General features: G+C 54.8%; 1 protein-coding gene across 1 annotated transcript in view; it reads left to right on the forward strand.

Moving 5' to 3' along the window:
- Positions 1 to 10,349: 10,349 nt before the first annotated feature.
- MYO18B (myosin XVIIIB) overlaps positions 10,350 to 26,011 on the forward strand; it is a gene marked incomplete at its 5' end in the record, with an annotated part of 242,336 nt that continues 226,674 nt past the window's right edge. The window contains 7 exons of the mRNA XM_072801883.1: positions 10,350 to 10,628; positions 12,197 to 12,355; positions 16,530 to 17,807; positions 18,097 to 18,163; positions 18,875 to 18,987; positions 20,507 to 20,683; positions 25,114 to 25,312. Of these exons, the coding sequence (XP_072657984.1) occupies positions 10,350 to 10,628; positions 12,197 to 12,355; positions 16,530 to 17,807; positions 18,097 to 18,163; positions 18,875 to 18,987; positions 20,507 to 20,683; positions 25,114 to 25,312 (2,272 nt within the window). The remainder of the gene's footprint in view (positions 10,629 to 12,196; positions 12,356 to 16,529; positions 17,808 to 18,096; positions 18,164 to 18,874; positions 18,988 to 20,506; positions 20,684 to 25,113; positions 25,313 to 26,011) is intronic.

Raw genomic sequence — 26,011 nt, forward strand, 5'->3', positions numbered from 1 at the left:
GGGGGCGGCTAGCTTCTCAGCCACTGCTGTGCAAAAGCTTTTGCAGATTTTAACTGACCCGGCTGCAATATTGAGATGACCAAAATATATTTTTCATATATATTTGGTCTTCATCCTCAGTTCAGGGCTCCCTGCTCCCCAAATCATTAGAATTCCAACTGTTGAGAGTGCTAACGTGTCTTTTGTTATGCTAATGACGTGGTTTTTGAAAACTACCAAAGCTCCCCTACCAAAGGTTGGGGGCTGCTTGCCAGTGGAGCTAACCATTATTGATTAGAGGGCTGGACCCACCTCTGACACTGAGACAGGAGGGGGGTGAGAGAATGAGTTCAATCATCAATGGCCAATGATTTCATCAATCCCCAAAAGAATAGGGGCATCTGGGTGGCTCAGTTGGTTATGTGTCTGCCTTCAGCTCAGGTCATGCCCAGGTCCTGGGATAGAGCCCCACATCAGGGTCCCTGCTCAGTAGAGAGTGTGCTTCTCCCTCTGCCCCTCCCCTCCCCCTCGTGTGTGTGTGTGTGTGTGTGTGTGTGTGTGTGTGTGTGTGTCTCAAATAAATACATAAAATCTTATTTTTTAAAAAAATATTTGATTTGTTTATTCACAAGAGACACAGAGAGAGGCAGAGACATAGGCAGAGGGACAAGCAGGCTCTCTGTGGGGAGCCCGATGTGGGACTCCATCTCAGGACCCGGGGAACATGCCCTGGGCTGAAGGCAGATGCTCAACCACTGAGCCACCCAGACATTCCAATAAGTAAGATCTTAAAACAAAAACAAAAAACGAAACAAAAGGATAATGTTTTGAGCTTCTGGGTTGGTGAGGTTTTTGGAAATTTGGGGAGAGTGGTGCCCCTGGAGCAGGCATGGGAGCCCCCTCTCCCCAAACCCTGCCCTGTGCATCTCTTCCAACTGGCTGTTCCTGACTTCTATCCTTTCATAATAAATGGGTGATCTGGGGAGTGAAATGTTTCTCTGAGTTCTGAGCTATCTAGCAAATTTATCAGACCCAAGGAGTGGGGGGTCATGGGCACCTCTGATTTATAGCCAGAGTTGGTCAGAAGCACAGGTGACAATTGGGGTTTGCTACTGGTGTCCAAAGTGGAGAATGGTCTTGTGGGACTGAGCCCTTTACCTGCAGAACCTAATGCTGTCTCCAGGTAGATAGTGTCAGAATTGAGTTGAACTGAGTTCAACTTGGTCACCCGGCTGGTGTCCGAGAACAGCTTGCTGCTGTGTAGGGAACCTCCTCTGCCCCCATTGGAATTTGGTCCAGGAACCTTAAAAGACTGGAACTTGAATGGGGACTATACAGGAGAGGGCTGCTGTGAATGTCATAGCTCAAAGGTGTACAGAGCATCCAGTTATTCCCACCATCCTGAGAAGTGGACAAGAAAGGCCGGTGCCCCCATTGGACAGATGGAGGGCTGCAACCCTAAGAGGTTCCACAGAAGGGAGGTGGGGCCCGAGCTTAGCTGTGAGACCTCCAGAGCTGAGGTCAGTCCCCTGAGGGAGGGGATGGCCACTGTGTTCACCCTGGTCAGCCTTTGTGAACTGAAGTGTCCACTCTGTTGCAGAGAACCATCTAGAAAGCTCCCAGGGGACAGTGGCTGGCGTTCTAAAGGATCTAGGGGCCATGAGAAATTTTTTTTCTTTTTTTTTTTTAAAAATATTTGATTTATTTATTCATGAGAGGCACACAGAGGCAGAGACACAGGCAGAAGGAGAAGCAGGCCCCATGCAGGGAGCCTGATGTGGGACTCGATCCCAGGACCCCGGGATCACACCCTGAGCCAAAGGCTCAACCACTGAGCCACCCAGGTGCCCCCCACCCCGTGAGAAATTTCTCACTTAAATGGTTGAAGGCTTCAGGTTAGAAAATTGGGAGCCGACCCTGTACATATCACATGGAAAACCTTATCTGTCGCTCCTAAGAACAGAACTCAGGCCAGCATGTGGCTGTCCTGACAAGGCAGCTCTGTGGGAAGGTAGAAAAAGTGGCAGACCCCAGGCAACAGGGAGATGAGGACTCTAGTTCTCTGCCAGGATCAGAGAAGGTGGCTTCTCTGGCCTCTGAGTGCTTTGTAGCTCTGATTCCAAAGAAGAAAAGCAACATGAGAGCAGATCCCAAATGTCTTACTTAGTAGTGAGCTCCCCATCTCAGGATATGACCGAGAAAAGACTCAGTGATTTTTCACCCAGGAGGTTCCTTGTGAGCGGGGCTGGTCCTCTGAGGCTCTGTGACAGTGGATGGTGGACGGGGCTTGCACGCTCCCCCCGCCCCCCCTTATCATCTCCATCAATGCCTCCTCTGCTGTTCCCTCCCTCCCTCCCTCTTCACCGTCTCTCCTTCCTACTGCCAGCCTCCCTGCTCTTTTTTCTCATTCGTCACCTCCCCCACCCCCTCCTGGTCATCTTCTAGGATCATGTGGGTTTTTGCGAGTGGGGTCTGAATCCTCAGCTACTTGCTAGCTGTTGAGTTTCCCTTGCTGTGATGAGGGCAGGGTGGCTCTGTGTTGGGCAAAGTCTCTTTTCATTACCACGTGGCTCTTTGGCCATCAAACTCAAGGTCCGGGGGAACTCGGCTGGGTCATGCATGAATCATGAGAGTCACTTTATCCATTATGCCTCCAGATGGCAAATAGATAGCAGTGGTATATAATGGCCTCCTTCCATGCCCAGGGCAGACATTAAGAATCGATCAGAACATTCCTTTCCCCTGAGCCCAGATAAAGGCTCAGAGTCCTTCCCATGTAACACTCCGGGCAGCCACTAAGCATCTCACAGAGCTGACGTGTGAGTTGAAACCTCCTTGCCCTCTGGCTGTATCTGCCAAGGCCCTACTTGGAGACAGCACACCCAGCTGGTAATTAGGAGAGAATTTTTTTTAAATAAAGATTTTATTTATTTATCCATGAGAGACAGAGACAGAGATTGAGAGAGAGAGAGAGAGAGAGAGAGAGAGGCAGAGACACAGGCAGAGGGAGAAACAGGCTCCCTGTGTGGAGCCTGATGTGGGACTCGATCCCAGGACCCCAGGATCACAACCTGAGCCAAAGGCAGACACTCAACCACTGAGCCACCCAGGTGCCCCTAAAGATACTTTTTAATGAAGGGACTCTTCCAAGGGGTGTGTGCAGGGCTAAGGAAAGCAACGAAGCATGCCGAACCACCCAGAAACGAGCAGTGGTGGGCTACTAGCCTTGGGCCTGATGTAGGGCAGAGGAGGTTGACAAAGGAGCCTGCAGCCAGTCCACGGAGAGGGACCGCTCCAAGGGGCTTACGGCTGTAGACGGAGAAACACAGCCTTCACCAAAACTAGGGCCCGAGATGGAGGAAGCAGGGCAGGCGGGGGGAGAAACACGCTACCTCTAGGCCCTCCCGTGTGCAGGTCTCATCCCAGAGCTTTCCACCGGCCAAACTCAGCAGAAGATCAGAGGGCCAGGGAACCCCGGGGTGGGGGGCCACAACCCTGGTGGTCAGCGCCCTGCAGGCCAGAGCAGGCTAAAGAAGGAAGCGGGGCGTTTGCAAGCCTGGAAAGATGAACCAAGCCTCTACTCTTCCCTCCCCCAGCAGCCTGCGTAGACTTGGGGCCCTTCCGTTTGGAAAATGGCCCCAGACCTGGCTGCCTGGGAAGAAGCGAGGAGGAAGGAGAGCCCGAGGGAGGTCCTCAGAGAGCATGCAGCATGGATGTTGGATTCTTGACCTCATCCTTCCCAGTTTGGCCAGAACCAAATCCAGCTCCTCGCCAGCGCTTTAAAAAAATAAAGTCTCAGTGAAACAGCCACGCGCCCTCACGTACATATTTCACCCAGGGCTGCTTCTGGAACGCAACGGCGGAGCGGAGTGGTTTGCGAGGGAGAAGGCCCTGACTGGCCCTTTACAGGAAAATCTGCTGACCTCTCCTGAGCGCAGCATGCTGGGACCAGCCACAGCAGGAGCTCTTATCTCCTCCAGGACTGAAGAGGCTGGGCGGGGGGGGGGGGGGGGGGGGGGGGGGGGTGTTCTGCTGCCAGAACACGAGAGGGAGCTTCTAGAAGGTAACTTCGGGGGAGGGAAGCAGCCAAGCCAACCCGTGGCCGCCCAGCAGGGAGAGCCGGGAGCCGGGAGTGCAGGTGCCCTCTGATCTCTGCCAGTGGGTGATGCCCGTGAGCTTGAACCCACCTGCAAGCTGAAGGTGGAAGAGCTGGAGGAGGTGCCTGAGGGGCAAATGGAAGATACGCAGTTCAGGGGCACCTTCCTGCGCCTCCCGCCTCCCGCCCCGCCACTGGGTCTTCTGATCCCTGCATGTGTGACCCCTGATGTGACCGTCACACTGGATGCTGAGCACCCTAGCCTGGCGCTGGCTCTCAGGGCGGCCGGCACCTCTGCCTGCCTCCAGGCACCTGCGAGCCAGCTCGGGGACAAATAGACTCGCCGCCGAACTGTAGGCAACACCGATTCTAAGTGGAAGTTGAAATGAGGAAGGACCGTGCAGTGACGTAAGGTGTGTGGCCAGCGGAGTGAAGGGCAGGATGACGGGGGCCGGTGGGGATTGGGTGGCCGAGGGGGGAGGCCGTGGTTGCTGGGAGGGTGGCATGGGCTGGCACCCTCAGCAAGGTGTCCTGGAGGAGGCGGCCAGAAAGGCTTGCAAGAGCTGGAGGGTATGAGACAGGAATGTAGTTTTTTTTTTTTTTTTTTTTTCCGAAAAGCTGCTGTGTGGCACAGACATAGGGACAGAGAAGGTGGCACACCCATGTGCTTTAGTGGCCGTGACCTCTGAGGTCAGACTGTCTGGGTGCAGCAGGCAGCTCCGCCACTGCCTGGTGAGAAAGAGGGGCTTCCCCTCCCTCTGACACGGGGTTGCTCACAGCATCCACCCTAGAATAGGGCGCCTGGTGGGAGCAAACCCCACCATCGCTCAGGTTCTCAGCACAGAGCGGGGCCCACATCTCCGCAGGACCGTCATCAGTGGTCTAGCTTCTGCTGCCTCCCTTTTGGGGTCTAAGGGCAGAGGTCACAGGGTCGAGCAGAAGGAGCAGGTTAGGCAACTGGGTCACCCCCATTCCTTCCTGTGTGACCTTGCACGAACTGGCTAAGCCCCCTGATCCTCAGACGACAGACGCAGCGCCGTGACTGGCACCCAATAGATCCTAGCCAAATAGCAGAGCACGCCCAGCGCTACCTGTGAACCTACCTGCCTGAGCCAACTTCCTGGGGTCCCGCAACGTGGGGCCAGGACATGGGGCACCTCCAGGCCCCGCGCTGGTGGCCCCAGACTGGCCCTTGTTCATTGCTGCCAGTGATGGGAGCAGAAGGTGGGTGCGAAGGGTGGGACACACTGGGGGGCAGGTGTCCGCTTGACCTTTTTTCTGGGTGGCCCTGGGCAAGTGTCTTAACCTCTGTGAGTCACTGTCTGCTCTATGGGAGTGAGGCCGACCGCATGGTGCTGTTGTGGGTGTGAACGTGATGATTTTTTTTCTTTTTTTTTTTTTTTAAGATTTTATTTATTTATTCATGAGAGACACACAGAGAGAGAGGCAGAGACACAGGCAGAGGGAGAAGCAGGTTCCCTGTAGGGAGCCTGTTGCTTGCAGGACTCGATTCCAGGACCCCAAGATCACGACCTGAGCCTAAGGCAGAGGCTCAACCACTGAGCCATCCAGGGGCCCTACGTGATGATAACTTTTAAGATAAATGAATGCTAGGTCTAGGAGGAATTTAAGAGGAGCTGGGTGAAGTTTGGGTGTAAGGACCTATCTCAACACTAGGCACATGGGAGGCTCTCTCTAAATGTTGGAGAATTATCTTGGGCTGCATCTTAGGCTGGGTCCTCCAGGCCAGCTTTGATCCATGGAGTCAAATAAAAATGGAAATATGATCAAGAGCAGTTACTGGTGATCAAGAACATGCTCAGTATGTGGGTGTCCTCCTCTCATTTTACGGCTGAGAAAATGACACTCAGAGAATTTCCTAGGGTCCCACAGGGCAGTGGCAGTGGCAAGACATGAACTTGGGCCATGATGACATGCTGCCCGCCCCCTTCGCCACCACCGCCCCTCCCCGTGGATGCAGATAGCACAGGGGGCATCAGAAATCCCTGCCAGAGACCTGCTGCCAAGGCCCTGCTCTATCCCTTCTCAGCTGCAACCCTAATCATTACCCATTCCTGAGCTAATTCATTCATTCAACAAACATTTTTGAGCACTCAGTTTGTGCCGGGAACTGTTCTAGGCACTGGGGTTACATAAGGGGACAGAACAGATGGAAATTCAGGCCCTCATAGAACCTTGTTCTGCAGGATGAGTCAGAAACCAAATAAAAAGTCTATAGTATGACAAGGAGTGAGATAGCAATAAGTTATGGGGAGAAAAGAATAGGATAAGATGAGGGGCAGTCCCAGGATAGGGTAGGGTTAAATTGGGGACTATGCCCCAATTTAGACAGTGAAGGCAGGATCACTGACAAGATGACTCTGAGCAAAGTCTTTTAGGAGATGACAGTGTGAGCCACGCCGAAGGAAAAGCATCTGAAGCAGAGGGAACAGAATGTGCAAATGCCCTGAGGTAGGAAGCTGTAGAGAAGGTGCCTCCAGGAGGTCAGCATCACTGAAGAGGAGGAGCAAGGTGGGGAGGCATTTAGGGCAGACGGTTGGGAGGGCCATGTGGGCCTCGATAAAGACTTGGCAGTTTGTTCTTTGAGACAGGGAGAATCATCGGAGGACTGACCCACAGTGTCAGGACTGGACATTTGGGGGGTGAGAGGGAAAGCTTTGAGGGCCCCGTGGGGCTACTCAGATCCAGCATGTGTTCATGAAAAACTGTGTCAAGCTGTCCCCGGCTTTGGGGATCACCTTTCCTTTCCCCAGGCTCCCCCACCCCTAAGGGGCCACTGGAGACTTTATACCATGAATTCTGAGCATCTGAGGCCTCCTCACGGGCTTAAAACAGCAGCTGATGAGGCAGGTGTGGGTTTGGGCCTGGAAGGGAACGTGGCGATAAGAGCACCTACTTAAATTAAGGCTTGACAAAGCCTCCCCGGTAGCATTGGCTCCAGGCCCCGGGTCACTGGGCCTGGCCTGGTGCCTGCGAGGGACAGGACGCGGGGAGAGATGGTCCCACGCAGCTCCGTCTCGTTCCCCAGCGCTGTGGAACCTCTGGGCAGGCCAGCAGCCCCGGCCGAGGACAGCCCACGCTGACAGCCAGGAGGTCCCTGGAGCCTTGAGGCCGAGGCCGATCCTTGGGAAGCAGCCACGGAGCTGGCCAGGCCGAGGCTGGATGGGAAGGGAGCAGCCAGGGTGGCGGCCAGGCAGGCACCTCACGTCAGGCCTATTCATAACCTGGGCTCTACCTCCCAGGCCCTAGCAGAGCAGACTCTGGCTGTGAGTCACTTGGGGGCCTCCCCCGGGTCCCCCCCTCCCCACCCTCCCTCTAGGGAATCTCACCTTGTGTACACTCTCCTGCGTCCCCATCCCTTGTGCACCTCACGAGGTGGGGAGACCATGCAGCAGGGGGATTTTTTTCTCAAGGCAAAGACTTGGCTGTTGGCACTGGGACGTATTCCCAAGGTCTCCCCCTGGGCTCCTGACCTCCTCAGAGCTGGAATGTCCCTTCTTGGATCTTTGGATCTTGAGATATCCTCCTGGCCAGGCCCCACAGGAGTGTGGGGGGTCTCCCCCGGGGATGTGCCCATTCATATTTCCTGGGCAGCTCCTGGAGCAAAAGCCCTGATCTGATGTATTTGCCAATTTCTGGGGTGGAAACGCTCCCATAGCCGATTTCAAGCTCATAAGGTGACGGCACAGAACGTGGAGTTGGAAAGAGGCGGCCACGGTGGGCTGGGGTGAGATGGTGGGAGCTTGTTCCAGCCCAGCCCTGGGGACCCTCCCCACCAGGTCACCTCTGCAGCTTCCAGGATGTGCAGCGGGCAGGATCACCTGGACCTCTGTGCAAGCCATCCTCTTATGGATACGTCGTTGCTCAAAGTGGCTACTCACAGGCCAAGCAGGCCTTTGGAAGCTCTGGGATGATCGAGAGGGGGCCTCGCCCAGGAAGGGGGCTGCGAGGGGTCAGGGTGGGGGCACTGCTCCGGGGGCCAACCCAGCCCAGAAGTGAGAGAAGTTGGAGGGAGGAGAGGATACCCACTCCTTCACTCACGACCGCTTCCACCGAGATATTGGTGTGCATCCTTCCGCTCTTCACTTTCTGTGGCCGGTTTTGGGTTTTGCCCGTTTGGGATGGTTTAGTGCAGGTAAGTGTTACTCTCTGCCTTCTGATCTTTACCAGACCCCGTGAGAGGCTTCAGGCTCCCTGAACCAGCCTCATGCACTGCAGGCCACCAGGGTGGCCACTTGGGAAAACAGCCTCGTAGTTTCTTTTTCTTTTTCTTTTTTTAAGATTTTATTTATTTATTCATGAGTGATACAGAGACAGAGAGGCAGAAACACAGGGAGAGGGAGAAGCAGGCTCCATGCAGGGAGCCCGATGCGGGACTCGATCCCAGGACTCCAGGATCATGCACTGGGGCAAAGGCAGGCGCTAAACTGCTGAGCCACCCAGGGATCCCAGCCTGGCAGTTTCTGAGAAAGTCCAGCGCGACGTTACCCTATAGTTTAGCCATGCCACTCCGGGGTATCTACCTAAGAGAAGTGGAAACATATGGCACACAAAGCTTGAGGGGACTGCTCCTGGCAGCGCTATTCACGGTGACCCCATAAACAGAGATGCGGTCTGTGCGCACAATGGAGCGCCACTTAGCAACAGAGAGGGACAAAGTGCTCCTACACACAACAATGTGGATGAACCGCAAAGACGGTATGCAAAGTGGAAGAAGCCAGACACAAAAGACCACAGATGCTAGGATTCCATTTAGAGCAAATGTCCAGAAAAGGCCATCTATAGCAACAGACAGATTTAGTGGTTACCCAGGGGGCTGAGGGAGGGAACAGCTAGTGACTGCAGATGGTCTTGGAGGGTCTTCTTGGGGTGATGGGGTTGTGGTCATGGTTGCAAAACTCTGTGAACTCATCAAAGGTCGTCACACTGTATGCTTACAAGTGGGTGAGCTTTATGGCTGGCCTAGAAATGATACCTCAGTGGAGCTGTTTCCAAATGCTTCCTAAATACCCTTCTCGATGGATTCATTGTGTTCCTTAAAGTCAGATGGGCTCCGATGTATTTGACCTTCTCCAGTTACTGCACACGGGGGTTGTGTCTCTGGTTTGGGGGCTCCAAGCGACCCAGCGGAGTAAGATTTTCCGCTTTAGGATTACTTCCCCAAACTTTGTTTTCCAGAAGAGGCCTTACTAGGTAAGTCAAAAGTCCTGAGCGTTTGTCAAGACTCTCAATATGATGCTAAGTGTGCTAAAGCATTTCCCCCAAAGCACGGGCCAATTAATAGTTTCGGTTTCCCGTCCTTTCCTAGTGCACGTGGTCAAATTGTGGCACCCACTAGTCCCGGACAAGAGAAAAACACACTATGCTATGGTATTACAAGTCAGGACGGTGGTTGTCCTCTGGGGAATAGTAACTTAAGAAGGGGCGGGAGGGAAGGTCAGGGAGGCTGTAATGTTTTGTTTATTTTTAAATTTTGTTTTTCGAGAGAGAGAGAGTGTGTCTATGCATGCACGGGCGGGGGTGGGGTGGAGACGGAGAGAGAACCTCTAGCAGACTCCCTGCTGAATGTAGAGCCTGACAAGGGGCTGGAGCTCATGACCCATGAGATCATGACCTGAGCCCAAACCAAGAGTCTGGACATTTAACTGACTGAGCCCCCCCAGGCACCCCTGTTTTGTTTATTTTTGAGTTGAGATGCGATCGACATCCAGTGAATTAATTGGATAGCTGGGTGAATCTTTACATATGATGCTCCCGTGGGGCCCTCTCCCAGATCAAGACAGAGAACGTTTCCATCACCCCAGGAAGTTCCCTTGTTCCCCTTTCCAGCCCAAAGCCAGCAGCTGCTCTGATCTTCATCACCATAGATTAGATCTGTCCCATCTTGAACTGCCCATAAATAAAATAATATTTTCTTATTCTTCATCAGGATGCTGCTTAAATAGATATGATCTTTAGGTGAGAGCCGCTGAGCTGTATATTTCTATACTTTTCTGACATTGGTTATGTCTCAATGACAAAGGGTGGGTCAAGGGGAAAAGGATTTGGGGGCGCTGTCCAGTCCGCGGGCAGCGGCCCCCTTGCTGACAGTCGTCCTCCCAGCGGGCTGTGCCCGGCGGCGTGGCCTTGGTTCGTGGCGCGATGGGGGTGGGAGGAGGGCTGTGTCCAAGAGCTAACCTGTATCTCTCTTCTCTCCCCTGTCCGCGCCCGTGTCTCCATGCGTCAGTGTCGTGTGCCGTGTGTGTGTCCATAAAGCCACATTTCGTGCTGCCCGCCAGAGAGCTCCGTGTCATCCCATCTCAGCCCTGACACTGCCTCAGCATGGCCATCTCATCACGCCTCGCCCTGTGGGAGCAGAAGGAAAGTAACGTTCAGGGTTCAGGCGACAGCCATAGGGCCGACTGCCAAGCGGGAGGACAAGCCAGAGCATGGGTGGCCAGGCTGTCCCCTCCCGCCTCAGGCGGGGCATCTGGCATCCGTACCTCCCTGTGACGTGTCCAGTGCCCCGCTCCACTCCCTCTGGCCAGCCCTGGTGAGCCGAGGCCTCTCCAACCCAGTTCATGAGCCCCTTGAACTCCTCCCATGCCTGGCCGCTCTCTTCCTGTTCCTCAGTAGGCAGCGGGGGACTGAGGGTAGACCAGCTGTCCTGTCTGGATCACCGGGGCGGCCTCCACGAACACCGGCTTTGTGTGGGCGGCGGGGCGGGGACAGGGCTGGTGGCTGCCAGACTTCTGCCTTGGGGACGGGTTTCCGTGCTCCCTGCCTTCTGTCACCATGGAGAACTGGAAACGGGCCCTTCTTCCCAGTTATTCTTCTCCCTTTTGTATTTTTTCACAAGATTCCACGAAGGGCTGTCTCTGATGCCTGAGCTCTCCTTCGCCTCGCCTCCCACCCTCGTGTAGGATTTGATGAGTTAGAGGCTGAGGGGTGAGGCGGTTGAGAAGCTTCTCTCTGGCTGCCTCCCAGACTGCTCCGGGTGTAGCACTGAGAGCAATGCTGCAGGAAGCAGGGGTGACACCTGCTGAGTGGGCCGTAAGCCTCGCTCTGTCTTATGAGGTGGCTTTTGGGCCCCATCGAGAGGGAGAGGCGTGGGGTCAGTGAGCCCCGGACAGGGGGCTGCATCAACCAGCCTTAACCCTTGGCCTCTGCTTTGTCTCCTAGACGTCCCTATCCCCTTCGGATTTCCCCTTTATCAGCTGGGCTGCTGAGATCAAGTCTTTGCCAGCCACACGCGGAGGACCTTGATAAGTAGCTTATTTTAACCGCTGTGTGGCTCTGCCATAAAAAGTGCTACAGATTTCTGCCACCCCGCCGCCCCCACGGGTGGCCACAATGATGCTGGTTAAAGATGTACCCCAGTCACCTAGAACAGGTCCCATTGCCTCAGTCCCCGAGGACCCTGTGGTCCACAAAGGAGCCTTAGCTACACGCCAACTCCAGCCAGCTTGGGTCTAGGCTATGTTTCTGGTGTAAAATGGCAGTATCTAGCCCCCCAACTTTAGGATCCTGTATTGGGGAGCCCCTGGCTGCCTGGGTCCCGGTTCAAGGACCATCAAGAAGCCACAGCTCTGCATCAGTGGAGTGGGCTGTAGCCACAGGGCTGGATTTTTTTATATAAACCGTGGCTGCGAGCCATTCCCTACCTTCCCATGTCCCTGGCGTGTCATCAGTGAGTAACTGATCAATCTATTATTTTAATTGCAAGCGGAGGCAGAGAATGTGCATGGTGCCCTGGGGTCCATCCCCTTCTGGAAAATGGAAAAGCTCCTGCTGTACTAGCTCCTCCCAGAGATGGTCTGTTCCCCGCCCAGGAAGGGAACCCAAGGGCCAGATTCGCATTATGAGGAAATTGGGTCCAGGCAGAAATCACACAGACAGGGTGGCCTCTGCTGCTCATGCATTCCATCTCCATGCGCTGTCTCAAGGCGTCCCGGAGCCCCGGCCGACCCCATCTGCTTTGCCACGGCCTCTCATACATGTGCTTGGTCACGGATGTCCCCCTGGGCCGCCTCCCAGGCTCCATCACAAACCTTTCCAAGGTCTGCCTGCTTGCACTGGTTCACTCACTGAGCTTTCTCCTTCTTTGCTTCTGCAAAACAGATTCGGGAGGAAGACAAGAGCCCTCCACCATCTTCGCCCCCTCCCCTTTTCTCTGTCATCCCAGGGGGCTTCATTAAGCAGCTGGTCCGGGAGACCGAGAAAGAGTCCAAAGAAGCAAGGTTGAGGAAAGAGGCAGCGCTCGCCTCTCCAGAACAAGAGGTAAGTGGCCCCGCAGGAAGGGGACCAGGTGCCAATCAACAGGACAGTCCCCTCCTATGAGCCTCTAGATTCAGTGGCCATCTCGCCTTCGCTCCTGCTCTCTGAGGAATGTCCTTTTCTGCAGTCGATCTACCGAACTCCTATTCCTCCCTCAGAACCCGGCTCAAATAGTACATCTCTGGAAAGCTCCCCCATTGCCTTCCTTTCTCTGATTCCCATGGCGCCCTCTGTGTCTGTCTTAATGGAGGTCGGCAGAGTTAAATATTTGATCGTGCGACTTTTGGACGGGGCATTCCTTAGGGCCGGTGGTTCTCTCTCCTTCAACTCTGTATATGGAGCACCTCTTGTGAACTTGGTCCAGAGTGAGTGCTGGACAAATGTTTGTTGAATGAATGCATGAAGGACATCAGCTGACCAGCGATTGCAGGGATCATTTTAACCCCACTTTTGCAGAGAGAGAAACCTAGGTGTTGGCTAACAATGTGTAGCTAGCTTACTTTATGTGGCCAAGCTATTCAGTTACTGGTTATGTTCGGTTACTGGTTATGGGTGTATTGGTTGTAATGATACTGAGACCTCTCTATGCCAGGTGGCAAACAGGGGTGACCCCGGCCCCTGCCCTCCAGCTGCCCCTCCCCCAAGTCCCTCAGAATGGCCACATGCCAACAATTAAAGGGTTAATGCTTGCACGAGTAGAGACCTTAGTACCTAGCTGGCATCATTTCTGATTGGTCGGTGTCCGCTAAATTCCTTAATTATTCTGAAGAATTCCACTAAATCGAAGCAGTCATTGGACAAGCTTTAAGGACTTGCAAATTTATCCTCTCCTTGCAAATTTATCCTCCCCTGTGCTTTAAGGACTTGCAAATTTATCCTCTACTGGAGTCTCTGCAGTGCACCCTGGAGGTGGAGCAAATACTGCAGTGACTGGGCTGAGTGACCCAGTGGCCTCGGGGCCTGGAGTTGGCTCGGGCCCAGTGACCAGCCTGACTCCGCCCCCCCACATCCCTCCAGCTGTTGTTTGCCTGTCCCATCCCTCACGTGCCTGTCCCATCCCCCGTGTGCCTGTGCTGTCCCCCACGTGCCTGCACCTGTCCAATTACAATGGCTTCGCTGTATCAGAGAAGTTCTCCGGCAGCTGAATGGCAGCAACTGTTGAAACGTCCCTGCCAAGTCTTCTGGGGGAGGATTACAGGGAGGATGGGCTCTGTCCCCACCCCTGCCTGAGCCAGGCATAAGTGGGGGGCCACAGTCAGCCTCCATAGCTGTTGTTAGGTCATGATGCAGTGTGAGCGGGTGCCGTTTGTTACTAGACAAGGTTCCCTTTGCCGTTCATTGGCTCCTTTGAGCTCTTCTGCAGCAACAGGGTAGATGGGAATCGTACCCACTTCTTAGAGGTGGAGACTGAGGTTTAGAGAGGTCAAGCAACTTGCTGAAGGTCATGAGGCCAGATAGAGGCAGAGCCAGGGCAAGGGCTTGTGCATTCTTGGCTCTGGGGAGCTGCCTCAGGAAGGGCCACTCTGGGGAGCAAGGTGGCTGATGCGGAGACCTGAGCAGGAAGTTGTCCCACAGGCTGCCGGCCGTGCTGGCGTCATGGTGCACAAGCTAAGAACTGAGCACAGGATGGGGACAAACTGTCACCCCAGAGTCTAGGCAGCGACTCAGAGCCAAGATGCAGGATGGACAGGCCTCAGACCACAACAGGTGTCTGGACCAAGGGCCAAGATGGTCCTGGGGCTGGAGCAGGGCAGCCTGGGGACATGTTTCTCTGAGGCAGCAAGCCCTGGCTAGTTCTCACCAATTTAATTTTCTTGTCCCCATTGGTAAATAACTGGATTCTCTCCTTCCCCCCGCACAGCTGACACCCCAGCACAAGGTCCTCATGTAATCCTTGCAACGAGCCATTGGAAGCTGTCACCATCTTGCAGGGAGGTAAAAATGAGGCTCAGAGAGGTGACTTGGCTTTCCAAAGGTCAGGCAGTCAGTGAGAGACAGGGGCAGAAAGGGACTCATATGGAATGTCAGGACAGCTGGGTCCTAGGACCCACCCCTCTGTGTGGTCCAGGCCTCATCTGTGGTCCGGTTTGCTCATCTGTAAAATGGGTGTGTGTGAGTTGCCTCCTGGCCTCAATGATTCTAGAGGCACCTCCTCCCGTATACCAAGAAGGCCGCAGAGTGGATTGGGGGCTTTGGCGACTATGAAAATCCAAAGGACGAGAGCCCATGGGTGGGAGAGAGGTAGGGTCGCATTGGTTATCTTGTTTGGCTCAGAGCCATGTTACTGTCTCCACTATGGCAGTTTGGTTAAAAATACGGCCTTGACTCACTCTTCAAAATGGCATAGACAGCGGTGATGTTTGACAAGTGAGGCCAATCCCCTTTCCAAGGCTATGTCCTCCCTGGCCTCTGGTCAGACGGAGCCACTAGGGCCCTGGAGTGGGGGTTCTCAGCCCTGGCTACACGCTGGAATCACCGGGGGCCACAACCCAGACCAACTCCATCTGATTCTTTGGGATTGGGGCCAAAGCATCAGTATTTTTGTAAAGCTCCCTGGAGGTTCTAGTGAGTCCTAGGGATAAGGAAGGCTGGTAATATGCATCCAGTAAGGACGTGGACTTTAGACTCATGGGGGCCTGCATGACTTTACATTTTGACTTTGTCTCTTGGGCCACCTGATATCCTTGTGTTGGCTTCTTTATCTGTAGAACAGGGGGCAGTTCAGAACCTACCTCCCTGGGTTCCTAGGAGGGTTGAGTAGGATATGACGGTGACGTTGGGCCCTTGGTAAGAGGGATCTACACGTGATGGCTGTTAGTACTGTCATCATCATCATCATTACAAAGCTATAGATAGAGGCCGTGTCCTTGAGGCATCCGCCACCTGAAACGGAACAGAGATACACATCGGAGCTAGAATGGGCTGCAGACTACGATCATCGCCACAGACCGTGTACCAGCACGGTGCCCTGGGGCCTCGGGGGTGCCCGAGACAGGTTCTGACTGAGGTTTGCAGGCGGGGATTTGTGGAGGGGGTGGCATTGGAGCTGGGTCTAGAAGGATGAGCAGAGCATGGGTAAGTGAGGACGGGAGAGAGCATCGCAGGCAGGGAGCTAACGGAGGATGAAGCATGGAAGCAGAGGCTGGTCAGATGTGGTAGGAGATGCCCCCACGTGACTCAAAGGGAACAAGCAGGGACCATGGACCAGAATGGAGGGTGGTGGCTCCTTTTTAAGGGCTCTGAATGGCAGGGGATGGTATTGAATAATTTTCCCATAGGCTATGGGCCACTGCCAAAATCTTTTGATTTAGATTAAAATGGCTGGCAGCGAATTGAAGGAACAGCAGATCAGACTGTGACAATGGCCCAGGTGAATGTGGAGCCGGGTTTGGAAAGAGAGACACAGGTGTGAGGCCATGAGGGTGGAATCAACATGATCCTGCTGTTGCTTTGGGTGCAAGCGGAGGGTGAGGACCCCAGACTCCTGGGCCCAGGTTTGTGCGGGAGGCCAGCATCAGCGCGGTGCCCGATGGCGGTACCCAGGCGAGGGCAGGCGGTGAAGCCAGGCATCAGGGCGGACCTGCGCTCCCCACCCGGGTCTCTTCCTCTAGAGGCCTCGGCACAGCGGGCCCTGTGAGCAGTTCAGGCCACAGCCAGGTGGGCTTGAGGACAGAACTCTGAGCAGAGATGACACCACAAGGCAGCAAGGCCCGGGAGGGGAGCTGGCAGGGGGTGTTGTAGCACAGATGTCCCGGCCAGGCAAGGCAGGAGGACCTACTCTGTGCTGGGCTCAGTTTCCTATATTATCATGAATCCTAACGCTCACCATGCGAGGTAGGCCCTTATGATCCTCATTTTATTGATAAGGAAACAGGCTTAGGGAGGGCAAGTAATTATACCTAAGGCCACACAGTTAGCGAATGGCAAAGTGAGGAGTTGAACTTGGGTCTGTGGGCTCTGAAGTTGGTCTTGAGGTGTTGGGCCAAGGTCCAGGGTGTTGGGGTTTGGCTCACCGCCTAGCACAGTGCCTGTTAGATCTTGTGGGCGCTTGAAGGTCTTTGGGTGGATGAATGGCTGGGTGAACAAAGGAGGGAGGGAGGGAGGGAGGGAGTGGTGAGCAAATGGCAAAGCTCTCTGGTCAGCAAGCAGCTAAGTATGATTGTGGCCTGTCTCCTAGACCCCAGAAATTTCTGCTAGCCAACCCAAGAGCAAGTCCGACAGTGGCACCAAATCTGGAAACCAGCAAATTTCCCAAGGCAACCAGTTAAGCTCTCCGCAGAACTCAGACATTCCGGGCAAGGAGAGCAAGGGGGCCGGCACCACAGACTCCGTGCTGATGACCAGCATCAATGGCGAGAAGCCCCAGGAATCGGGCCCCACTGGGACACCAGCCAGAAAACCCCTGCCCTTCAAGAGAGGCGTGAGGAGGGGTGACGTGTTGCTGATGGTAGCCAAGCTAGACCCAGATGCAGCCAAGCCGGAGCAGAGGACCCAGCCCCGTGATGCCCCTGCTTGCAAGACCCCACCCCCAGCCACAGACCCTGGAGGGGAAAAAAAGGGGGGGACTCCAGGGACTCCTCGTGGCCCCCAGGCCAGCACTAAGGACACAGCCACAAAGGCCGAGAAGCCCCGGACTGAGGGTGTTGGGGACCCAGGCATGGTGCTACTAACAAAACAAGGTGCAGGGGGGAAAGGGGACGGGGCCCCCCAGACCAAAGGGCTGAAAGGGGATGAGCTCCAGGGCAGAGAGGGGCCAGGCCAAGGGGAGCAGGTGGAAACAGCAGAGAAGGGGGCAGAGGACCCCCCAAGCAAGATGGCAAAAGGGAATCTCTCCAAGGATGTGGGTGGTGAAGGGAAAAGGGCTGGGGCCCAAATCCAGGTGAGAAAGTGGGGAGGCCCCCTGGGCAGAAGGAGCAAGTGGGACGGTCCCCAGAGTAAGAAGGACAAGGAAAGTGTCCTCCCAAGTAAGGCAGAGAAGTCAGAGGAACCGCAGATCAAGGTGGAGAAGGGGAGCAAGGAGCAGGAGAAGGCCGGGAAGGGGGGGGACGCTCCCCGAGAGGTGGGCAAAGCAGGCGAGCATCCCAGTGCACCTGGGAAGTCAGGTGAGCCCGGGGCCAAGGTAGGAAAAGGACAGCCCCAGGGTGAGTCCCGGGAGGCTGGTGAAGCTGCAGGGAAGACAGAGAAGGGCTGGAAAGCCCCCAAGGAGGTGGGGGCCCGCGGGGAGACGCCGGCGGCTGCTGAGAAGGAGGGCGGGCCACACAGCGCAGCGCGGAAGGCCGGGGAGCCCCGCTCGGGAGCAGCTGATGGGGCCGAGGCCCTGGAGATGGAGGTGGAAGGACCCAGACCCCCTGCTCGGGATGGCCCCACAGAAAGGCCTCGGAGTCGCAGGGAGAGTGAAGAGGGGCCAGGCCTGCCCGAGGGCAGCAGGGGAGCCCAGAGCGAAGATTCGGACCAGGTGAGGGGCTGCGGTCCCTAGCGGGGAGGGCGGATTGCTCAAAATGCGGATTCCCGGGCCCCGCCTTGGAGCTCCCATTCAAAAGGCCACAAGTGGGGCCAAGGCATCTGCATTTAAATAAGCACCCCCCCCTTTGCTCTTCCTTGGGGGAAATTCTGCTTTGGGTGGTCCCAGATCCACTGTAAGAAACTCCCACTGACTCCTGGGTTCGCTCCTGATTCGGGGTGGGGTGGGGTGGCGGCCGGGGGAAGTGTCCTCTTGCTCTGATTTATGTGATCTTTGCTCTCAGGCGCCCGAGGACAGATGGTACGAGGCAGAGAAGGTCTGGCTGGTTCAGAAGGATGGATTTACCCTTGGTAATTAGGGGTGTTAACCCCTAAGTAGAGGAGGGTTCCTGTATTTTCTTCTTGTGCCCCCTCTGCCACTAGCCGCAGGTGCTGGATCACGGTTTGGTGGGGGGAAAGGTGAGGGACAAGGAGTCCAGGGTGGGGGTCTGTGGCCTCTGGATTGAGAAGCGTTGAGTGCCATTTGCCCCACCCGGCAGTTGGTCTCCTGGGGACTGTTTCCAAAGGCAATTAAGCTTTGGTAATTAATTATTTAATGAATTCATTGATGCCCCATGCATTGTTCAGCCCCTACTGTGTTCCTCCAGGAAATGAAGTGTGGTGCAAATGGGCAAAGGGGTTTCATCTCACGAGCCCACTGTTGTCAAGTAGTCGTGACCACGCTCTACCGAGAGGCAATTATGAGTCCCAGTCAGAACACGGCTGGGAAGAGTGATTGATTAGTGATGTCTGCCACGGACGCCTGGAAGGGGAGGTGGCAGTCCGTATGCTCCCAACCCTCAGGGTGCCTGCCCTGTGCCTGGCACCAAGCCCAAGGTGGGGCAGACCCAGCTGCTGTCCTCAAAGGACTTGGGGTCACAGTTCGGAAGCCTCCATGTGAGCAGGCCCCAAGGGGAGACAGTGCTGCCCCCTTCTGACCTGAGCCAGGACACCTATTTAAGCTCCCTGGTCTGGCTTCTCAGCTTAGAGCCTGTCCTCTTTCTCTCTCTGGACTGTCACCAGCAACCGTGCTGAAGCCAGATGAGGGAACAGCTGACCTGCCGGCAGGCAGGGTACGACTTTGCATCGATGCTGACAAAACCATCACCGAGGTGGATGAGGAGCATGTTCACAGGGTGAGCGCTCTGTCTCCCTCCCCACCTACTCCACACCTCTTTCCCCCACCCCTGCAAGAGATTTCCTTACACCTGACTGCAAAGTCTGCTTTGGCCCAAAGCCCCGGAGGGAGTTGTGAGGAAGACCATCATGGAACTCATTGCTCTGCGGGAGGTATATTGTTGAGGGGGCAGGTTGCTGCTCTATCCCTGTGTTCTCTTTATGAGGACACATTAACAGACATTGTTTGTCAGAACTGGGAGTTCACTTTTTGTTTTATGAACATTGCAAATCATGCTATGGAGCAAGTTTCCCTTTTCACCCTGGCTGCCAGGGAACTCAGAGCCAAATTTGCAGCTTGTCGTTAGCTGTAGCTTAGGTTTCAATGGCCTATTATTTTGGGTATTACCTTTTCTTTTGGTTGATAAGCCCAATTATGTTTTGCATAATTTTTGTAGCACACCATAAATCTTTTTGAGATTTAGAGTATAATGATGGGGAAAAGGGTCCTGTCCTGATCCTCTTCCATCTCTCACAGACTATTATTAATCAAGAAGGTGTTTCTTCCAGAAGGTCTGTGTGGGCCTCATTCATCATTCCCCTTTCTCCACCCTCTACCCACCCTGGGCGCTCTACCCCAGCTGGTGTTCAGAGTTTGCAGTAGGCCTGTGTCCCTAACAAAGAGGCTGACCCATGGGATCCCTGGGTGGCGCAGCAGTTTGGCACCTGCCTTTGGCCCAGGGCGCGATCCTGGAGACCCGGGATCCAATCCCACTTTGGGCTCCCGGTGCATGGAGCCTGCTTCTCCCTCTGCCTATGTCTCTGCCTCTCTCTCTGTGTGACTATCATAAATAAATAAAAATTAAAAAACAAAACAAAACAAACAAACAAACAAAAAAACAAAGAGGCTGACCCATGAGAGAGCTCAGGCTTGACGCAAACCCCAGAGCCATAGGCCCAGAAAACTCTTTGAAGCTGGAAAGAATAGTAGGAAGCCTTTTAGAATGGATGCCCCAAGAAGCTGCAATCATCCCTTGCTTCTGGAAGGGTTTGGGCCTACTTCCAAGGGATCAATGCATGATGGGCTGACAGAGAAATGGGGCTGTTTGGGCACTGGCCTTGGCCCCCGAGAATCACAGAACACACGCAGAGCTTCCTGGCAAGAGCCGGAGAGGAGGCAACAGCCACGGGCACTTCCTCACTCTGGAACACCACCGTCCGTGTGGTGTTTGAGACCCGGGAGGCTCTCTGAATCTTGCCAAGTCTCTCAGGAGCATCGCCCTCCCGGGGCAGTGAGTTCAGGAAGGAGGACCAGCGTGAGGAGACAGGTGGCCCTCAGGATGCACGAAGGGCAAAGGAGCAGGGTACCCTTATTTCACTTGTAGGGTCCTGTTTCTCTCTCTCCAGAGTCCTTGTCTTCTGTCCTGGTGTGTGGCAAACAGCTCTCCAGGGATGGGGTCACCAGGGCTGTGCATGTGTGTGTGTGTGTGTGTGTGTGTGTGTGTGAGGCCAGAGGACACTTTGTGTGATGCTCCACAGGCCAACCCCCCTGAGCTGGACCAGGCTGAGGACCTGGCCTCCCTGGTCAGTGTCAACGAATCGAGTGTCCTGAACACACTTTTGCATCGCTACCGGGCACAGCTGCCCTGTACCTTCAAGGGGCCAGACCTGATCGTCCTCCAGCCTCCAGGGCCCCCAGCACACTCTGCAGGCAAGGTGAGTGGGATCATAGGGACAGGGCTGGGGACAGGTGCCTCGACAGACACCCATGGGGTGTCCTCAGGGTGTGGGGGTTCCCTCTGCATCTCAGAGGAGAGAGCAGGGCAGCCAAAGCCCCCTGCAAACCCGTCTGTGAGTAGCATCCTGCCAGATACGAGATCCGGGGCATCATGGTCACTGTGGTCATAGTGGTCATCGCAGACCACCTGACCCCCCTCCATAGAGGGGGACGAGGAGTCACAGCTAGAAGCAGCAGGGTCTTGGGGATGGTAACAATGCCAGCAAGTATTGAAGGAGTATCAGCCCTGTGCCAGGCCCTGCTCCAAGCCCCTGAGCAGAAGAGCTCAACGGACGCTCACGCACACCTGAAGAGACAGGGACCCTTACTAGCTGCATGTGACATCTGCTGGGCCAGTCCTCAAGCTAAACCTGGACCGCCAGCCTCTCTGGGCTCCGAAGCCCATGCTGCACATTCGGCAGGCCCGGACACCCACAGACATGGGGACCCAGAAGTCTCCACTCTGCTCGTACTTACTCTTTTCCTGCAAAGTATAGAAATGGCTGGGATTTTTGGTTTTTGATTTCTTTCTTTCTTTTTTTTTTTGGTCAAGACAGTGACAGCAAAGGCGAGCTCTCAGCGCCACCCTGTGGCGAGACCTGCAGCCACACGCGCACCCTCTGAGCCGGGGCCCCCTGGCTGGTCCCACAGGATGTTGACTGAGACAGGAGGGAGGGAGAGCAGGGAGGATAGAGAAGCCTGCCCTTGGGGGGCTTCCGTTCTCGACAGGGGAAGACAGGCCCCCACTAGCAAAGACAACCGTGGTCCAGTAGAGCAGCTGAGCGTCAGGGACACGTGGGGACGAGGTCACACCAGTTCTTTGTTATGATCCTAATGTTTCTGGCTCTTGCTCTGAGCGTGATGCCAGCTTCTGGGGGTCTTCAGAGAGGCGTGAGATGGTGTGCCCTGTGCCAGAACAGGCTCCCCTCGGCTGCTGCGTGGAGGGTAGGTGGGAACGGGCTGGACCCCCCAAGACTTCTCTTCCCCACCCCTCCCGGTCAGGTGCTCCCCAGCCCGTGGCCCGTCCAGCCTGGCTGTCCGCTGTGTGCACTCTCCCCTCCCTTGCTGTGAGGGCCGTGCTTCTGGGAGTGCAGCCCCAGGCCTCTTGAGCCTCCCAAGAAGCTGATGGTTCCTCTTGCTCCTCATAAGCTCCTGGGAGACTTAGGACAGGCCCTAATGCTGAGCCAGATTCTCGCCGACTACTCTGGCCCGAGGCCTCCATTGCAGATCCCGGGCAGACTAACGTGCAGGCGTTGGAAGGTGCCCTGTAAGAGGGAATTTGAGTTCGGTGATGCCCCAGGCCCTGTAACCCTGGGATGAGGGTGAGGCCCCCTCAAAGCGTCCAGCTTCCCCAGTCTAAACCCGAAACCACCTTCTGCGCTTTGGCTGAGTCAAGTCTGGTTCTTCAGATGGCCACCAGGTGGGAGCACAGGCCCGCGGTGAGCCTGGGCCTGGGGCCACCCTGAGATGGGTTTGGTCGGGGCCTGGGCAGGGCTGAGGGTCTCTCTCACTGGAAGTCTGGCCCACTCAGCGGCTGGGAGCTGGGTGTGTGCCTGGGGGTGTGGGGGCACCTAGGTGTGTGAGCATGGGTCTGAGAGTGTGTGGTGTAGATGGGGACACCTTTGTGTGGCTGCGAGCCACGTGGTTGGGTGCATGTGCCTGTGAGCACACCCATGTGCAAGCACGTAAGGCACGTGTGCATGCCTGCACCTGTATGTGTACACGGGGGCCTGGATTAGGAGGATTCTCTTTGCCCTTCCGGCACCCCCTCCCCGAGGGGCCTGACAGATGGGATAGCCTGTCCCCTGAACTTTGGCGTTCCCAGAGTGGGAGGTGGCTCCGGGGCTCAGAACCCCAGGACTCTCTGCCTGCTGCGTGTCCAGAGGCCGTCTCCAGCCAGTGCAGGGACGGAGGGGGGTGCTGGTAGGGGCTTGTCCCACCTTCGTCAGCTTTGGGGTCCTTCTGAGCCCTGTGTTCTGTGTCAGGACAGGGACTCATCATTGTGCCTTGGTGTCTTGGGCAGAAAAGGTGAAAAGGCCAGCAGAGAGCTGGGAATGGGCCTGAGCCCCAGGCCGAAGGTCCAGGCGACAGGAAATGCCACCACACTGTGCTTTGCAGCCCTGGCCCTGCAACGGCACTGGAGGGGGCAGATGGGGTCTTGGCTGGCCCAGCGGTCGCCTGTTTGTCATGCCAGGCTCTCGGATGTCCTCCTCCAGCCAGGCCCGCTGCCCGGCCCATTTCGGTGCCTTCCCACTCACTGTTTCATCTCCCATCGGCCTCTATCCCAAAGGCCAGGCTCAGCCGACTTTCATCAAGGTCACCAGTGGTTTCCATGCTGCCAAACACAATTCCGAATGCGCCGACCTCTGGTTTCCCCTTACTTGGCCCTCAGCTGCATTTGGCCAGGCCAAGCACCGCCCCCCTCCTGCAGACGCTCCCTGCGTGAGCTCCAGGACTCCCCTGTCCTGGATCTCCCCCTGTCCCGCTGGCCCTCCCCCTCAGCCTCCTCCGCTGGTCTCCCTGACCTCGCCAAGGCCCAGTGCCCTGTCCCCACACCTCTTCTCTCCTCCTCTGTAAAGCCCACCTCCCTGGCAATCTCATGCAGGCTCAAGGCTTTAAAACGTCTCCCATGAGATATAGTTTAATTCCCTATTTTGTTTATCATCTGCCTCTTCCAGCAGAAAGCGAGCTCCGTAGGCAGGGCTGTTTTAAGTCAGATTTATTAAGGTATAATTTACATACACTTCGATTCACCCTTCCCAGCTTATGGGCCTAGAATTTTCTGACCAACGCGTATAGTTGTGTAACCAACTCAGCCATCAATTACAGGATCGTTCCAGTTCCATGGCCCCTGAGAAGCTCCCTGGAACCTTTGTCGTCACCTTCCACTTCCATGTCCTGCTTTTGGCAGGCACTGATCTGGGCTTTGTTTTATTTTTTTGTTTTTGTTCTTATCATTGGGCCTTTTCTGAAAAGTCATATAATTGGAATCGTGCAGCCGGTCACCTTTGAATTGGCTTCTTCCACTTACCACCATGCATTTGGCATTGGCCCATGTGATTGCGGCGACTGGCCACTGGTTCATCTATGGAGTGCGTGCCCAGTTTGTCTACTCACTGGGTGACCGGTTGTCCTGGTTTCCCCAGGAGGGAAGGGTGTTCTGGGACAGGGGACTCCCGCTGTTACAACCAGGATGGTCGCTTACCTTCATTCACTAGTTAAAAGGCACTTGGGGCTGTTTCTAGTTTCTGGTGATTTTGAATATATTGCCAGAATATAATATATTGAATACATATCCAATAGAACCAGTGGCATGGAGGGTCTTTGGTGAACATAAAGGGTCATTGCTCTTGGGTAGGTCCTTAACAGTGGGATTGCTGGGCTGTATGATGAGCGTCTGTCTCACTTTTTCCCAAGTGACTGTATCATTTGAGCCTTCTTACCAGCATTGTAGGAGATGCCAGTTGCTCTGTGTCTTCACCAGAATGTGGTAGTGAGTGTTTTTTTTTTTTTTTTTTATTTTATTTATTATTTATTTATTTAAGTCACAGACAGAGAGAGAGAGAGGCAGAGACACAGGCAGAGAGAGAAGCAGGCTCCATGCACCAGGAGCCTGATGTGGGATTCGATCCCGGGTCTCCAGGATCGCGCCCTGGGCCAAAGGCAGGCGCCAAACCGCTGCGCCACCCAGGGATCCCCTGGTAGTGAGTGTTACAAAAACTTTTTTTTTTTTTTTTTTTTGCCATTCTAAGAGGTATACAATAGTATCTCCTCATGGTTGGGAGGGATTTCCTTTATCCGTTTTGCATAGTGCTCTGCCCCCAGTGCCTGGAACAGTGCCTGCTACATAGTAGACACTCAATAATTTTTTTTAATTGAATGAAAAGTAAATGAATGGATGAGTGGGTGACTGAATGGAGTGGAGGACCTCAGGTATTACCTAAAACTGTTATGGCAAATACATGACACATGTACCATCAGCTACCCCATGCCTCTTCTGTTTTCCTGGCAGACATCACTAATCAATCTTGCCATTTCATCCAGCTGCCTCATTCCGGGCAAGTACTATCCAATAATGAGCCAACACAAGCCTCCTGGGAGCTAAAGAGGAGACCCAGATTCAGAGTAGGCTCAAAGGCTGCCAAAGGACTCACAGTGAGTCAGGGGCAGAACTAAACTCCAAGGCTAGACTTTGGAGTCTAGTCTAGTCTAGGCTATCCCAATTCCAGACTCCTCTGACCAGGCTGGGGTAGGATGGCAGGCAGGCATAGGGGTCAGCGTTCGAGGCTGGGGTAGGGCACTGTCTTGGGGTGCTCCCTGGGCACTGGCTGCGGTGGGAAGATTAATGCCTAGGATCATCTTCCTGCAGATGCTCAGGGGCCGCCGGGACGGCCTGCCAGCCCACCTTGGCTCCCTAGCAAAGCGGGCATACTGGGCGCTACTGAGTCAGCGGAGAGACCAGAGCATCGTGGCTCTGGGCCGCAGTGGTGCTGGGAAGACCACCTGCTGTGAGCAGGTCCTGGAGCACCTGGTGGCAATGGCAGGCAGTGTGGATGGCAGGGTCTCAGGTACTGTGGTCTCCACGTGATGTGTGTCCGGGGTGGGTTGTGGGAGAGGGTGGGGAGAGTGGGAAGGTGTGCTGGCATTCATGGATCACCTATGTGCAGACCCTGTGCTTGGTTCTGGGCAGGGCCACCTGTCCATTGGACACCCTTGTGCAAATTAGAAAAAGGTGTTCCTTCCTCAAGACATTCACAGCTAACCACAGGAAAATTATCATACACTGACATTGCTAGAGCCAAACACTTGCCTGCCACGTGCTGGGGAATCATCCTAATAAATATACTGACCTATGATTGTATGATGTAAACGATGGGCCCCTTGGAAATGGTGTCCTTGTGCAGTGCACAATCTGCTGAACTGTACAGGGGACCCAATAGGTAAAGACAGAAGGGCAGGGCCTATGCTCATGAGGAGTTGACAGCCAGAAGGGCAACCGAACTTCGCATATGTGCCAAACTTGAATGCTCTGCACAAAGTGGTGGCAGAGCTGGTTAGGAGAGAGGCAGAGGGAGCTCAGAGGAGAGGAGGGGGTGGGGGGCTTCCTTGGGGAAGCGATGTTTCAGCTAGGCTTTAAAGAAAGAGTGCCAATTAATAATAATAATGACAATATTAATAGTAACTATAATAAATGTTTGCTGAGGACTTAGGCGCCAGTTGTATTCCAAGCATATTAACTTATTTATGATTTAAAGCAGTTCTAAAAA

The sequence above is a fragment of the Canis lupus genome, chromosome 27 (assembly GCF_048164855.1).
Source record: "Canis lupus baileyi chromosome 27, mCanLup2.hap1, whole genome shotgun sequence".
In the NCBI taxonomy this organism is placed as follows: domain Eukaryota; kingdom Metazoa; phylum Chordata; class Mammalia; order Carnivora; family Canidae; genus Canis; species Canis lupus.